Genomic DNA, 16,944 nt, shown 5'->3' on the forward strand with positions numbered 1-16,944 from the left:
AAAAATCGTATAGTCAAATAACGATCGTGAAATTTTTGAAAAATTATAAAATTGTATTTAAAATTATCGGGTAGGGTAATTAAAAATTAATGGCAGATAGATGCGATAGTTGGGTATTTATATAAACTGTTGTAATTAGTAAAAATAGTATTTATTAATTAATATATTGTTAAAATGTACAGGTTTATTGCGGGGTAACCACATTGGACACAATTGCAACACTGTGTGATCTGGCAACGTCGCATCAGCCTGTTCGGATTTTGCTGAGTTGCGTAGATTGTCGGATACAGCACATTGCGCGTCCAACTTGGCTGAAACTTCATTCACTGCGTGAAATATTTTATAATTTTAAAAATAGTTTTTAAATACGTGTATCGATAATATTACTTCTACTGAGTCCTGATATAATGTAAGTATAGTTTATATATCAATATCACTTATATTTAAGTAATAATGATTATTTTGTAAGATCTTGTTGAAATGCCGTGTGCTGTAGGATTGGTCGGGTAGAGGTGGAATGCTCGTACCCTTGAACTCTACATTGTTTATAACTATCACCTATTTTTAATAACAATTACTAATTATTATATTTATTTTATTGTGGGTTGACATTTTTAAAACAGGGTTCTCTTAAATCTCAGCTGTTATATATTTTTATATGGTATTGGGACACACTAAAAATTTTTAGGTTAGAATTGGGCTCGAGCCAATGTCGAGGTATCAACTCAAACTTTTGAATTTGATCATTATTTTCGATAGAGCGTATTAATAAATAATTTATTATTTAGTAACACGGCCTATCGAAAATTTTGACTTTACCCCCCAAATAATAATAATAATCAAAAATTTAATGGCCAAATAATGCTTAATTTTTGAGCTGTATTATATCGGAATCAAAAATTCCCCACCCTGTTAGAAATTGGTTTTAAAGAATTTAAAACTTAGCTATGCGGTATATATTCTACATATTTAATCTTGCGAAAGTATATGCGAATTCACAAATAAAAGCAACAGGAAATTCCCTGATAGTAAAAACTTTTGAATAAAACTTCTTTTCAACGATTGAGACCCTGGTCAATTTTAAATGGAACATCATTAGGGACAATTTCATTCTCTTATGAGATGAGCATACATGTTATATATATATGACTAATTTCGATAGTATCATTTAGCGGTTGTCGCGACTCGGAATAGTAGGGCAGTACAGTTACAGAAAAAGCTGTTTCGATATTTTTGGGCAGCCATCGATTAATTATTCGAATTTATTTAAAAAATATTATTATAAAAGCTTATCGATTTCTCGCAAGCTATAGTCGTATGTCGTGTGGTACAAATACTGCTCGTGGGGCCTTCTACATCAGTTTTTCATTGTCACGTGATCATTATCATATGACGAAAGTCCATACGAATATGAGCGAAGCAGCAGAGTCATTTTTTTAGAATTTCTCAGCGATTATTAAACCTGAATAATATAGTCGACAAAATTTTTTGATTTAACAGAAAACAATATCGTCAGCCATATAAATAAATCATATATATATTTACATATATATCTATGTATATAGAGTACTATTACATAATGCAAAGCGTAATTTTGTGAACGCGCAGAATCGATTAGTTTACGAATTGAACGTCACCGTCTACGAATACAAGTACAAAAAATTTACCGTTGGGGTAATTTATGCTAGGGTGTAGTACACACCATATTGATAACTATTTCTCGTACGATAATTACATTTTTTACTCCCATTGATACCAAATAATACCACCGTAGTAAGGCGCCCTATTAATGTGTGTGTCCATTCATGCACACATAGATATTCAATATATACCATTATATTAAATAATAATTGCGCAGACATTCATGACCAACGTATCAATAAATCAATGGAAAAATATACATGGGCGCCGTCTATCGTTCATTCGTCTACTAAACTCCTACTTCATTCTAATTCTAATAATTTTTGGCAGCAGTCAGTAGTCAATAGAAAATACATTCGCTTTATTTCGTCAAAATTTTATTATATTCAATTACAACAAACTAATCATTTGTAACTAATAATTAATCAATTACACGAAAATTATTCTGTAATACCTCTGATTAAAAGAAACGATTCGAAACGATTTGCAATGTTAAATGTCCATAAGAAGGGTGATTCGAAAGTATTCAAAGTATTCAAAAGTATTAAAAAGTATTTAAAATTTTTTTTTCTAATCATTTTAAATCAATTCTTTTGATAAGGGACCCTTCCATTTTTTTCTTTTGGTTCTCATTTTGGGCGCAAGGACCATTAGCCCTAAAGAACAATTTCGAATTATTTTTTTCGCCAATAGATGGGATAATTTTTTTTTTTTTTCTTACAATTGAACATCGAATGTTGATGAAATAATACGATGCCAGTAGTTTAAAATTGGGTAATTTAAAATTAGACAATTTACTGTATAATGATAATGGTCGCGGTTGATAGCCAGACCGAAAAGTAGTTAGGGAGTGATATAGATTGTTAAGTATCATGATTAAATAAATAGTCATTTAGTCAAAAATAAATGTATCTATATGTGTATTAGGTACGGATCGAAATGGATCCTTTTAGAGAGCATTATACCGCCATGTTTTTTGACTTCGTGTCCGTTCGGTAGAGTTCGGATTATATGGTACCCCGGGGCCTAGGTTCAGTGTTCTACGTAAAACTTGCAATGCCGTCGATAAATTCGCCTTGCTAACTTTGCTCATACACGTTATTTATTTACAACAGTATTCGAGTGTTTAATTGTAAATATTTTTAAATACACATGGGTGGCTTTGAGGTAATCAGTTTAATTATATTAATAATTGAGCTTTTATTTACTTAAATCATTAAACAATCGGATTTACATTTATTAGTACAGTAGTGTAAAGTACTAGATAGGGTTGTAGTAGTGGGGTACTTGCGCTGTGTACTGTAGAGTAAGACGCCACGACACGCTCAACTTTACCAGACTTTTACTTTCAGCTGTTTTTAAACCAGGGCCGGCACATTATCAGTTTTGTTTTAGTTTTTTTCTTGATTTCTCAAATGATAAGTTTTTCGAAAATTATTTCGTTCATTTTTTTCGAAATTTCAAAAAAAAATTATTCATTAATCAGACCTGGGGTAAATCAGCTCCGAAATTTTTGAAAATTCAATAAAAGTCAAAACTGGCGGCATTTTTATATAAAAATCTAATTTTTCATCTCAAAATCGAAACTGAATTTGAAAATTTTATTTTTTGTATGATTGGTTTTCTCTTTTGAAAATTTGAAGTTTTTTTTTCTGAAATTCAAACTTTTTTGGGTATTGAAAAAAAAATTTGAATATAATTTTGACAGGTGTTTATTTTTGAATAATTTTCGTGTGTCCTCATTGAAATTTGATGAATCAATTAGTTAGTTAGTTAATTAAATTGTTTGAAAATTGGTAAAATAAAGGAGGTTAGAAATCTCGAAGTGAAATTTGAATCGACTTCGATGTATCGTTTCGACCATGCGTTCGATTACATTTTGTTGAGCGCGCTCATAATATCCTACCCCAAAGTTGTGAATATTTATAACATGCGCGCCGCGGAACAACATTTTTTATATTGATGTTCACAATTTAAAATTAATTAATTAAAGTATGTGCCAATATTTGGAAAAAAAGTATTAGACCTTTTTTTGCTGTACAATATGAAATACAATTTTTTGTATTTTTTTTCTGTCCTAGAATTTGAAGCTCGCCTGTGAAGTACGAAAAAAATCAACTGCAATGTTGTTTATTTAGTTCAAATTTGATTTATAAATAATTAAGTATTAAACAATTCACTGCCTTCTATAAGGTAATAATCAATTGCAACATGAGTATCAATAATTAGTTTTGATTTGTAAATATTCAATAAATTTAATATTCTAGAGTCTTTTTTTTACCAATAACGAAACGAGCAGCTTTTGTTCACTCATAGTATCATTTCTTCTATAACTTGAAAAAAAAAACAAATATAAATAATAAAAATCGTTAAAAAACAATTGAATAAATGATGGAACCAATAAAAACACCAACAATGCATGTGAGCGAACCCAAAGCCCTTTGTTCTACTTTGTCATGCACTGGACGTGGAAACGATGAAATATCAAAAAAGTTAGAAGACGAATTATTGTATGATGCCGGTGAAGATGGAGACGAGGATGATGCACTTTCAGATGATAGTTTACGTTTGAGGCTATCAGATGATGAAGCAGATGCTGATGATGAAAGAACATCTTGTACTTCCAGTAATCATCACAAATCCTTAAAGACTGAGTCACTTGGTGAGTCATCAACCCTAAGAAAATATTCATTTTTTACTAACATTTTGTAGTTGTTGATTAATCGTTAATTAACAGTCAATCTTCCTATTTCTTTATTTTATATATATATTTTGTTTGTTTGTTTGTTTGTTTGTTTGTTTTGACTAACCCACATTTGAACAAAACTAGTTTAGCGCGTGGTAACTAACAGATTTATTACGTCCTTTTAAATAAAAGGGTAATTTTATTTTTTTGAAACATCTATGATCCAAAGTTTTGATCAGAAAACAAGGAAAACCTGTTTCATATATTTAAAATTCAAATAATTATTTTGTAATTAACAAAAATTATAAATCAATTTTTATTATTTATTTATTAATCTTTATATTGAAAGAATTAAAGCGCTCATACAATAAATCAATTATCGGATTAAAATTGATAAATAGTTTATTTTAATTCTCATTAATACGATTAATAAGTTTGAAAACTAAATTAATCGATATTAACTTGTCTGAAATAAGTTATTTATTAATTTTACAACATAACCTGTTTAAAATATAATATTTCTGTTGTTACCTGCAAGTAGAATTATTGTTATTTCAAAAGTTTAAAAATTTGAAAAAATTGTTTTGTGTTAAACAAAAGTTACTGTTATTATTAAATAACAAAAGTAGGGAAGAAATAAAATATTGCAAACAGGTTTTACAAAAATAATTGAAAAACCCTTGGAGAATATAAAAGTTAGAGGTTATTCCTTGTTGGTTGCAGACTCGGGATCTGATGTTGATGCTCCGGATAGTTCATTACACCATCGATTAATTAGAGACAATTATTATAATTATAATTATTACGATTATTATTATTATTATAATAATGATGCTCACTTAGTAGATTGTGATTTTACAAATGATTATGACTTGATGGAGCATTATTTGAGTGATGATAAAGAGCAAACCATGAGTTTACTAAACGAAACACCCGACGAATTTAATCGGTCCTTAAATACCAGATATAGAAGAAATAATTTCCATTCTAATTCATTTTCAATTAATAATAATAATAACAATTTAAATTCGTATTACAATAGTAATAATAATGATAATAGTATTGATGATAGTTCTAATAATTCCGGTGATAGTGATACTTATTATTACAATAAAATTTTAAATTACGGAAGATCAAAAAATTACAAAAAATATGGAATTCGTTACTTATCAAAGCCGTCTTCATCACCGTGGTCGTTTTATGATAGAAAATATAATTATAAAATGGGATTTAATTCCCTAAAAAATGTTTCAGCTGTTGCAAATTCATCCAGTACTGATGATCGTTTAAACGGAATAGATAATGCTCATTACAAGTTGGATAGTAACCAAGATGATAAAAAATTTAAATCACTAGGTGACAGTAATAGTTTTCCCGCTAAAAAAGAAAAGCAAGATAATAATGAAGAAGAACTCATTAAGGAAGATAAAATTGAACAAATAGAAGTTGAAGAGGATGAAAAAATAGACGTTAAAGTTGAAAAAGAAGATCAATTGTCTTTGGATAAATTAGATAACTCTTCATCGGTTAACGGTTTAAATATAAATGATAAAACTAATGAGGATAATGAAAAAACTTTAACTTGTGTTGACAAACAGGATGATAAAATAAATGATGAAAATATAACGTCAACTTCAACATCAACATCATTGTCATCGTCAACATTATCATCGAAAGCTTCATCGGTAGTTAATGAACCGGATGCTGTTGAATCGCGTGATTGTATCGTTGACGATTGTCAAGAAATAAATAATTGCGATTCGATAACTTTTGAAGAGGAAGAATTGGAAATTGAAGAAGATAAACAAGAAGAACATAACGTCGTTGAGGAATTGGAAGACGAAGTTGAAGAAGTCGAAGAAGAAGAAGTTATACATCTAGAACCTGCTGAAATGGAGACAGAAAAAGTAGCGACTAATGATATTAATTTTGATAATTCAAAGTCCCCTGTTGTGAATACTGATGATAATTCTGTGATTAATATTGATGATGATGAAAGTAGTAAAGTAAATAAACCAAGTGAAACTAATGCCAATGAATTGGATAAAAATAGTCGTGTTGATGATAAAGTAAACAATATTATTGTTGTCAAACCATTAACAAAACTAATGGGCAATAGTGAACCAGATACTACTGAAAAACCAACTGGCAAACGTCGTCTGAGTATTTCGGATGACGTTTTTGAGAACGCGAATAAAAAAATAAACTGTATTGATACTTCGATTTCGTCTAGCACAACAATTCCGTCATCGACAACAATGACTACAGCAGCTACGAAAAAGTTTGATGATAAAAAACAAAATGATGTTGAAAATGTTGATGTTGAGGATGACAATATGAATGTTGAAATAGTTGAGATTCAAAAGGATACTATTGAAGTTTATGATGTTAGCAACAGTGATAGTGCTCAGAAGACTGTTAAAAATGGCGAGATACTGAATAATGTCAATGGTAGTACAGATTGTAATAAACAAGATGTTGCCAGTGGTATAGAAACAAATGACACTGCCAGTACAGTAACGGAAACGGAAAAAAATCTAGAAAGATCTAGCCCGGAACGTCAAAATGACGTCCATCCGAAAAGAAAACTTAGACGTAAGAAAAGGAAAAGTTCACCTGCTAGTAGTACTCTTCATCAAGGCCAAGGTAAATATTTTATTTCAATTATTTTTTATTAAATTAATCAATTTTTTATTGACAATTTAATTAATTATTTCATGCTCAGACAATGCCCCCACTTTTTAAAAATATGCAATGACTTTCAACTGTCATAAAGTTATTCAAATTTTATAAATTAATTGAGGAAAAATTAAATCCTTAATTGAAAAACGGACAATTTCGCCGAGATATAGAATTTAAAAAAAATTACATGCAGTTGTCATCAATTAGAAATTAAACGAAATTCGTTGAATAAATTTTAGCCTACAAAATTTGAATTACAAAATTGACATGATTTTACTGAAAATTATTTTCCAAATTTCGTTCAACTCCCAATTGACATCAACTGTAAGTAATTTTTTTTTAAATTCTACATCTCAACGAAATTGCACGTTGTACTTTTCAAAATTAATGCTTTAATTTTTTTTTAATTAATTGATAAAATTTTGATACGCTACTGACAGTTTAAAGTCATTAAAATTTTTTTCAAAAGTGGGGACACTGAGAATGGACTTAAGGGCCAGTTTTTCAGAGGAGGTTTAAATTAATAATAATTAAAACCCGGATTAAAAATAAACTCGGTTTGAAAAACTGGCCCTAACTTACCTCAATTATTTGTTTTATTTTTCCTACATCCGGTATGAAGTTGGTCGATATTAAACAGACATTACTTTGATGTCTTTTTGTTTTTTTAAATTGAGTAATTCTGTAACGTTAATTAAAGACAAATGAATATGGTTGTTATTAGTAAATAAAAAATGTATGTGATTGTTGATGAAAAAATTAATGAAACAAATATTATTCTAATTACAGAGAAAGAAAATGTTCGACAAAAACGTGAAACTGCACAAAAAGCTCAGGAAATGATTCGTAAATACAATAATGAAAGTGATTCAGAATCTAGTGAACAATCATCGTTAATTCAATATAATAAACCCAATAGTCATAATAATAGTAATAATAATAATAGTAGTAATAATAATAATGTTAATAATAGTAGTAATAATAACAATCAGCACAATGCACGATCGACATCACCACCGGCGTTAAAACGTAACTGTTTTGATAAAGACGAGACACTTAATATTGGTGCTGCGTTAAAAAAACCAAAGAGGGATATGGATAATGATGACAAAAGCGACATTAAAAATATTACTACCCCGGAAAGTAAACAAAAATCTCTGGAACATGTTAGAAAATTTTTCTTGAGAGATTGTAAACAAAAATTGTCAAAATTTACACAAGAGGTAGGCAATTTATTTAATAGATTTTTATTTAATTATAATTTAAATTAACAAACAATAAATATTTTTATTTACTTTGATAGGAGTTAGAGGAGTTGTTGGTTCAAAAAATAGTTGAGACAATAACGATGCGTGATGAAATTGGTAAATTACGTGAGCAAGCTAAAATATCAGAACGTAATCAAGAAGCGACGCGTTTAAAATGTCAGCAATTAGCTAAGCATGTTAAAGATTTTGATATGGTATTAAAACGTTATGAAAATGATCGTAGACAACATGATAAAACTGATAAACTCATATCGCCAATAAAAATTAACAGATCTGTTGGATTACAAGTAAACTTTGTAACGGTAAGTTTATATTTTTTTTAATATTATGATTTTTAAATTGAATAATCAAATGATTTATCATCAACAGGATCATGGATTGCAAAACTTGCGGCAATTGATGCACAGTAAACCAACACCAGGAACGATTATTAATGGCGCGACTTATCCAATAAAAACAAATGAGGAATCGGTTAATAATATCAATAGTAATATCGGTCCCGCGACTAGAGGTGTCAAGGGAATTAAAGTACGATCACCACGTAAGAATGATAGTCCTGGAAGTTCACCAAGTGTATCAACGACATGCATAATACCGATTGCAAGTCATATTCAGACTCAGCCGCCCCAAGTTGTTATACCAACAGCAACATTGCCACCACAACAACAGTTGCAACAGCATCAGCAGCAACAACAACAGCTTCAACAGCAGCAGCTTCAACAGCAACAACAGCAGCAGCAACAACAACAACAGCCTATTCAACAACATAAACAACAACAGCAACAATCAATACCTATTCATTTAGCACACCCTGTCGCAAGCGTAACACCAGCGGCTTTAGTCGTTTCTAAACCACTTGATAACCGGCATCCAATAACTTCAACCGCACAAATTATTAATCATCAATTACTGCCTAATGTAAATATAAATATATATGGGCCGTTCATAAAATACGTTCGCACTTATAGAGGTGGAGGAGGTGACTCTTACTGAGACAAGGAGGGCCGGGGGGTCTCAGGAAACGACGTTCGCAGCTCATCAAAAAATTTTGCAAATTTTTCTCTCGATTTACTTTAATTTTAAGGAAATGTGACGAAGGGGGGAGGGGGTCTAAAAATGTAAAATTTTGCGTGACGTATTTTATGAAGGGGCCCTAGAATATTTAAAAAATCTAATAACATGGTTGTAATTAATTATCTTATTTTAGCAAACCATTTCGTTTAATGGAGTGATGACAACTACTCAAAATGCAATCAATCGATCAGCGAAAGTGCTTAATGTAAGAAGTAATAATGTTAATGATAACACATTAATCGATCTTACTGGTGAAGAAGAAAAGAATAAAAGTATGTTAATTTTTTTTTTAGTACTAGTAATAGTAATATTTAGTAGACACATTTGATGTGGAAGAAACATTTATTTATTTATAAATTTAATTTTAATTTTTTTGTAGAACCACCACCACTGGCTGCGATCGCACCCACCCCTAAAGATCCTTCAGCTACGATTATGCCTAAAGGCCCACCTCGTTTCCAGCGAATGGTTCAATCGGCACCAGCACAAGCTATGACACTAGGGCAACCTGCTAATATTAAAGTCATACAACCCTCAGACCGGCCTACGCCGACTGCATTAGTTGTAAGTATTTTAATTCTTTATAAGTATTAAATTATAATAATTAATAATAATAATCATCCTTTTTTTTTTTTAAGAATAATATGAACATAAATTCATCTAAACAATTATTCGTCATGAAAGGAAATGGTACTGGACAACAATTACTTATAGCTAATCATCAGGTAAATAGAAGAAAAAAAAATATAGTAAATATTAATATATAAATTACGAGTACTTAATATTATCTGATTATTTTATTTAGATTCGGCCAGCGGTTACAACAAATTCCCGACAATCTTTTCCTGGAATTGCTTATTCAGGTAAGGATTAAATACTATTAATTATTTAAAATTATCGTAATTAATTACTACAGATTTACTTATTCATATTTATTTATTTATCAGGTGTACAAACATTAACGAATGCTTCATTACGAGTTGTACAAGCCCCAAATAATATTGTACCAGCAGCACTAAAAGCTAAAGTAAAATATTTTATAATTCATTAATAATTACACTGAGAAAAAATAACAGAAATATTATACTTTATTTCTACAAGAAATTATGCTACAGTAAATTTTCAACTTAAACTTTATATATTTCTAGTTTCATAATTTGAATATTTCATTCAAAATAATTTTCTTAATCGAAGAAATCTGCGTTTAGTTGAAAAAATGCTCCTTATTTTTTTGAAATTGTCTGAATAAATTTCGATTTTTTTCTGTTAATAAAATTATTTTTCAAATTAATGATGACATTAATATTTATTATTTTTACAGAAGTTATTTTTTTCCCAGTGTATATTAAATATATAAATATTTATTGATCTATTAAATTTAAAAAAAAACTAAAATGATTTTAGCATCCCGCGCCACTTCCAGCACCGACGCCTTACGCTTTAACTCCGACATCAAAACTACCACCTCCAGCACCATCGTTGAAAATATCTAAAGTTCCAACTGGTATGCAAATTATTGTTGATAAATAAAGTAATTTATCTGTCTTATTAGGATTATCGCTAACGATACTATTGATATTGAATTTCATTTTAGGAATTGTTTTATCTTGGAACATGGCACTATCCGATAAATACGCGGACATTGCAAGTTATCAGTTATACGCGTATCAAGAAGTCGTCGGAATGGCACCAAGTACAACAATGTGGAAAAAAGTTGGTGATGTTCGGGCATTAGCCCTGCCGATGGCTTGTACATTGACCCAGGTGATTTATTATATTTTTTAAATTTTATTTTTTCATGATACCAGCATCGAAACTTAAAGTTTCAGTGTCTCTACAGTCAGTCGAAAGAAGTCTATTTCAGTCCAATGCCACGAATGAGTATCAGCAAACGCGAAAATTGTGAATGCCCAGTCAGCGGACAGAAAAAAACTTGTTTCGACCCTTGGGAATAAAATAATGTTTCTGCCCGCTGACTGAAGGCTTTCGCAATTTAAACTCTGATACTTGGCATTTGTTTAAGAACCGTTTTCAAATAATTTTGTCCAAGCTTTTCTCTGAGATAAAAACCCTAAACGCTAAATAAAGACACAGACCCGATGCTTTACTCTATGAACTAGCGAAGTGCACTTCAATTTTTTGACAACTTCCATTTGTTTACGAGAAAAGCTTGGACAAAGTTTCTATTTACTGTACAAGTGCAACAAAGATAGTACCATTTATCCACTTGAGTGCGAATAGAGAAACAAATGAAAACGCCTCTTAATAGTAATTTCAAACCATTAATTTTATTTACGTAAATGACAGTTCTGACTGTGATTAAGTTTTATAAAAATTACTGTGAATAATAAATAGTATTTATAGTTTCTGCTTAATTATAAATTGCAAATGACAATTTATTAGTTGATCACGCGATTGGTCTTAAATTAACTTGTTTCTGACACTAAAACTTGGTTCCAATGCCATCAGGAAAAATCTAGTGTGTAACTCAGGATGAAAGACGATTTCAGACTGCGGGTGATGTCAGCCAACTTCACCCTGGTCTGAAATAGTTTTGTTTCATCCCTTGTCACACAAAATCCCAAGTAGTACACTTGACCTCGTGACATCTATAAGATATCAGTTTTTGGGCTGTTTTTTGGCATATCGATTAGAAGACATCAGACTTGACACGGGTGACAACAAAAAGTAAATTACAAATAATTGTCAAGTCGTCTAAACGATTTTTTTTATGGCTCCTAGGGCCAACATCTGTACGTCTTACGTATATAAAAAAAACTTGACTTTGAGACAAAAAAAATTTGTCTTGTCCTTTTAAAAGACATCTTAAAGTAGTCTCTGTGCTACTTGGGAAACTAAAATTTAAATCAACAAATTAAATAATTAAAATTTTTTTTTATTTGCCTACAGTTTTCTGAAGGGAACAATTATTATTTCGCTGTTCGAGCTGTTGATACTTTATCCAGACTTGGACAATACAGTCAACCAGGAAGCATTTCTCTGTAACTAATAAGTGATAATTAAGTTAATATTAATTGTGTTGAAATACTTATATACTACTAATAATAATATTAATAATAATTATAATAATAATAATAGTAATGATAATGTTTTATAGCTAATATTTGTTTTCAACACAATTAATTAAATTAAGATATTAATTAAGTCCATATTATAATGATATTATTTAATAATCATCACATACATTTAAAATTTTATTTACAAAAGTACTGTGGATTGTGTTCCGGGTATGTTTTTATACTCATACAATGTAAATAGATGGTTGTAAGACTCCATTTTTTTTTAATTGAAGTAATGGGTGAATGAAAAATGCATTCTCTTTTAATTGAAAACAAATTAACAAAAATTATTTATATTTTTGAAAACAAACAAAATTAAATATCTCAGGCATTTTATTATTTTATGCTCACATTACTATTAACTTTTTTTTTGTTCGTAATTAAAGTACAATGTAACTCGTTGAATTTTAATCGTTTTCTATTATTTACTATTAATTTATCTAATTTGTTTCTTTTATTATATTTGTTGTTTGCTATAATTAAATGATTCTGTACTTTATTTATCGAATTTTCATTTACTTTATTATCTTATGTTTTGCTAATTTATTTAATTGCGTATCGTAGATTTAAAACAGTTTAATAACAGTTTTAAAAAATAGTAATTAAAGCTGGATTGTTTATTTTTATTTTATTTAATTAAATACAATATATATATTTTTATTTTTTCTTTTACTTTTTCTTCATATATCAATTATCAAGTACATGTTTGTTTACAATCAAAAGATACTAAACCAACGTTATAAAAAAAAGAACAAATTATTAATTTTTCAATTACTGAATACGAGAATGTACAATACTAGATAATAAATAATATTTATTTGATGAATAAATGAAAATAAATATTCAAAATACTGTTAAAATAATTATCTTATTATTTTCATTAAAATTTTTTGTACACAGAAACAAAGGATTTATTGGCGCGAAAAATTTTCATTCGCCCTAAGAAATTTTTCGCATCAGGAATTGAAAGTAAAAATATTCTTGAGGCGGGAAAAAAAATTCCTTAAGTCAAGAAATTTTTTCTAGTATTAAGAAAATTTTTGTTTTCAATTTGGAACACCCTTTTACTGTGATTTGGCTTGAATAATTAGAGTGTGACTTGCTTAGGAAAGTAGAAAATCTATCAGGGGATGAACAAGCGGATGATTGCTTATTGGGAACCTGGAAGAGACAAGTGGAGGAAGCCCTTTAGATAGAGTATGGGAAGAAGTTGCAACCCACCACTAATCACCACCATAAATTAATATTTGAGACAATGAATAAGAAATTTACTACTTTCAAGTACGAAACCATTTACTGAGAGTGTATGAGGATGGATGAAGATGAGTGAGGATAATCCTACGCGACGATGTTGACTAGAGCTTGGAGTCTGGTACCACGGGGGGCCTTTCCAAGTCCACTGTGACCAGAGTCTCTTTATTTCCTGAGATGGAAGCAGTGTTTGGCCCGAGAGAGGTAGGACTCGTGGTGGCTGTGGTTAGATACCCTAGGCAATGAGGATTTTTGATTATACCTCCGGTCAATGTCTACCTTAGTCGTCACTTAATTATATTTTTCGACTAAGAGTGTCGTCTGGGTGGAAGATAGGGATGCCCGCAGCACGTTTATGCCCAAAAAGTTGAGGAAACGGCCTCTCGTCAAACGGAGGTGGATTTCGGTCCCGTTACATTAATTAATTAAGAAATCTTTTTTTTCTGTGCAGAATTGCTTTTATTTTTCACCATCTATTGTCTCAGTTTATAAAACTGACATCGTAATTTTAAAATCACAAATTTCCCAGGAAAAGGAAAATAATTTTTCGTGTAAATAAAATCCCTAGGATTATAAAGAAAAGGAACTAAACCCTTGTAAAAACAAAAGTACCAAAAGTATTTCCGTTAAAAAATATTACATCATTTCCTGCGTTGGTAATCATGAGTCATTTCAATAGTAACGACAAATGCCGGAGACGCATTAATTTTACAAGTTTGTTTTTTAGCATAAATTATTAAATGTAAACAATTAATTAAATACTTAAATATCAATATATTTTTTATAATAGAACAGGAAGTATTTTTTTTAAATTAACCGGTTGTTTCATCAAAAATGGTTGTTTCGAAGCAATCGAAGGTAAATTAAATTTAATAAATTAATAAATAATAATGATGTCATATTATGTAATTGTAATATTGATTTTAGCACCCTGCACCACTTCCATTGTCGACTGTTTATTCTGATAATGCGACGTTAAAATTGCCACCACCGGTACCATTACTGAAAACTTCAAAAGTTCCACATGGTATCAATTTTACAATTATGGTCAATTTTTCAAACCGGGTTTATTTTTAGTCCTGGTTTAAATTATATCTATAGATGTTATTATTTAATTTATTTATTTAACACCAATGGCAGTATATATAACTATAATACATATTGTAGTAATTGGTAACTTAAATCAATATCACTTATACTGCAATGATAAGACACTTAAACTAGAAATAATAACACCACAATTAACAGCAGTAAAAGAAACGGCAAGAGATATTTAGTTTATTGATACACAGATATATGCTGTTATGCTGTCAATATATGACTGACTGACTCTAGTCGCGCTTCTATAAAAAAATTAAGAGAAAAAAGGCATTTTTCTAGTTACTCAAATATTTTAAAGAATCAGTTTCACATTCGTTACAATATATATTTAAATTTGATTTAAAGAAAAAACAAAAAGAAATTACTGCTTAAATAATTACAAAGGTAATTATTAACTGCACTGTGTACTTTGGCTGCCCAATTTCAAAACACAGTAACTGACAACAATAAAATTTTTGAAGTATGTATTGAATCATGTTGACAATTGTCAACTGGTTAAAAAAGAGAACTAAAAAGGATTGAGCCATGTAACGGGGCCATTTAAGGGTCGGCAGTACTAAACGAATTTTCGAATTTTACTTTTCTAATTACGTTTTGAATAATTACGTCACTCGAATGATGAAAACTTTCCGAAAATGTTTGTCTTTCACATTTTTTCGGAAGCTATAAAAATTTCTGTAATAACAATTGATTAATAAATTAAAAGAAAAGTAAAATTCAAAAATTCGTTTAGTACGGCCCAGCCTTAAGATAGGACTGGCAGTATTAAAAAGAATTAAAAATATCGAAAAATAAATTCTTTTGAATGCTTTTTGATTTTTTTTTTTAATCAGGGAAGACTCAACTGGAACTAAAAATATCGATTTTGAAAAATTTGTCCCTTTCTGTGTTTTGAAATTGGGCGGCCGACTTTCTGATTCAAAACAATTTCATTTTCATACTATGTAGATATACATTCATCATTGAGTAAATCATTTTCTTTAATCAGGACTAATTACTTAAAACATACAGTAATTTTTTCACATTTACTAAGAAAGAAGTGAGAGATTCACCACAAAATTTTTTGATTAATGTATAGATATACTAGCAATATTAATTTAATCCCGGATAAAAACAAACTCGGTTTGAAAATCTGGCCCTTAATGTCAATTAATATAAATATGTGTATATATTTATTTGTTTGTTGTAAATGTTGAGTATATATTTATTTAAGGAATTATCGTATCTTGGAACATGACACTGGACGAAAAATTCGCGGAAATCGAAAGTTATCAATTGTACGCGTACAAAGAAGTTCCTGAAAAGACACCTAGTACATCAATGTGGAAAAAAGTCGGTGATATTCGTGCCTTAAAACTACCCATGGCGTGTACACTGGCCCAGGTAGTATTCATAATTAAGAAAAAAAAAAAAAAACATCATAATTTAATATGTTATCTTTTTATTCAGTTTTCTGAAGGTATAAATTATTACTTTGCCGTCAGAGCTGTGGATGTCCATTCTAGACTCGGAGAATTCAGTCAACCAGCCGTTGTTTCCTTATAAATTAATAATTATAAGTACCAGATAAATACTATATTTATGTTGATATATTTTTTAATTATGTTAACTAATATTTATAATAAAAATAAAAATTAACTTAACTAAAGTTTATAAAGAAAAATAAATTTATTCTACAGAAAATTTAAATATATTCTTAAAATCTAATTTTTCCCAAGAGTTTCCTCAAATATTTCAATAATGAAAATTCCCTAGATGACAACAGACTTGCGTTTGTTTGTTTTTCTTTAAATTACACTAATAACATATAGATATAACAGCAATAATAATTTAAACCATGAGTGCAAATGTAGCAGACAAACAATTTTTAAATTACCCATAAAAAAATTAACAAATTCAAAAACCGAAATTCAAAAAAATGCACGTACTGATTTTTAAGTTTTCTATACATGCATTTTTTTATTATTTCTACAAAAATTTTAAAAATTGTCAGCTGCCGCTAACTTCACTCTAATTGTATCTTAAACCCGGTTTGAAAAACTGGCGCTAAAATTCTTAAACAACAAAGAAAATTTAAAAAATGAAACAAACAAAACAATCATCATAACCATTAATCAGTAAATTGTTTCCACAAAAAGTTACTAGAACAAAGTGTAAAAAA

At 29.4% G+C, this 16,944-nt stretch overlaps 1 protein-coding gene across 4 annotated transcripts; it reads left to right on the forward strand.

Moving 5' to 3' along the window:
* The first annotated feature begins 257 nt into the window (after positions 1-257).
* On the forward strand, positions 258-16,472 carry LOC130676034 (bromodomain-containing protein DDB_G0280777). Of its 4 annotated transcripts, none has more exons than XM_057481992.1 (19): positions 258-409; positions 3,723-3,834; positions 3,909-4,303; positions 5,582-6,973; positions 7,799-8,232; positions 8,313-8,579; positions 8,647-9,195; positions 9,485-9,623; positions 9,731-9,915; positions 9,990-10,076; positions 10,157-10,214; positions 10,299-10,378; positions 10,756-10,855; positions 10,946-11,115; positions 12,262-14,396; positions 14,473-14,540; positions 14,610-14,709; positions 15,997-16,166; positions 16,233-16,472. In XM_057481992.1, the coding sequence occupies exons 3-15, from the start codon at positions 4,030-4,032 to the stop codon at positions 12,355-12,357; spliced, it is 3,831 nt and encodes a 1,276-aa protein (XP_057337975.1). In that variant the 5' UTR covers positions 258-409; positions 3,723-3,834; positions 3,909-4,029; the 3' UTR covers positions 12,358-14,396; positions 14,473-14,540; positions 14,610-14,709; positions 15,997-16,166; positions 16,233-16,472. The 4 variants fall into 4 exon arrangements, with proteins under 4 accessions (XP_057337975.1, XP_057337977.1, XP_057337973.1 ...); XM_057481994.1 differs by having other exon boundaries at positions 12,262-12,367; positions 12,488-14,540; XM_057481990.1 differs by having other exon boundaries at positions 12,262-14,540.
* Positions 16,473-16,944: the final 472 nt, after the last annotated feature.

This window comes from Microplitis mediator, chromosome 10 (genome assembly GCF_029852145.1).
Source record: "Microplitis mediator isolate UGA2020A chromosome 10, iyMicMedi2.1, whole genome shotgun sequence".
Lineage (NCBI taxonomy): Eukaryota > Metazoa > Arthropoda > Insecta > Hymenoptera > Braconidae > Microplitis > Microplitis mediator.

Bases quoted from the DNA above. Each gene is read 5' to 3' on its own strand.
- LOC130676034 (XM_057481990.1), top strand. From the start codon at position 4,030: ATGATGGAACCAATAAAAACACCAACAATGCATGTGAGCGAACCCAAA. The intron at 6,974-7,798 runs GTAAATATTTTA...TTCTAATTACAG, and splicing joins TACTCTTCATCAAGGCCAAG to AGAAAGAAAATGTTCGACAA. The intron at 11,116-12,261 runs GTGATTTATTAT...ATTTGCCTACAG, and splicing joins TGGCTTGTACATTGACCCAG to TTTTCTGAAGGGAACAATTA.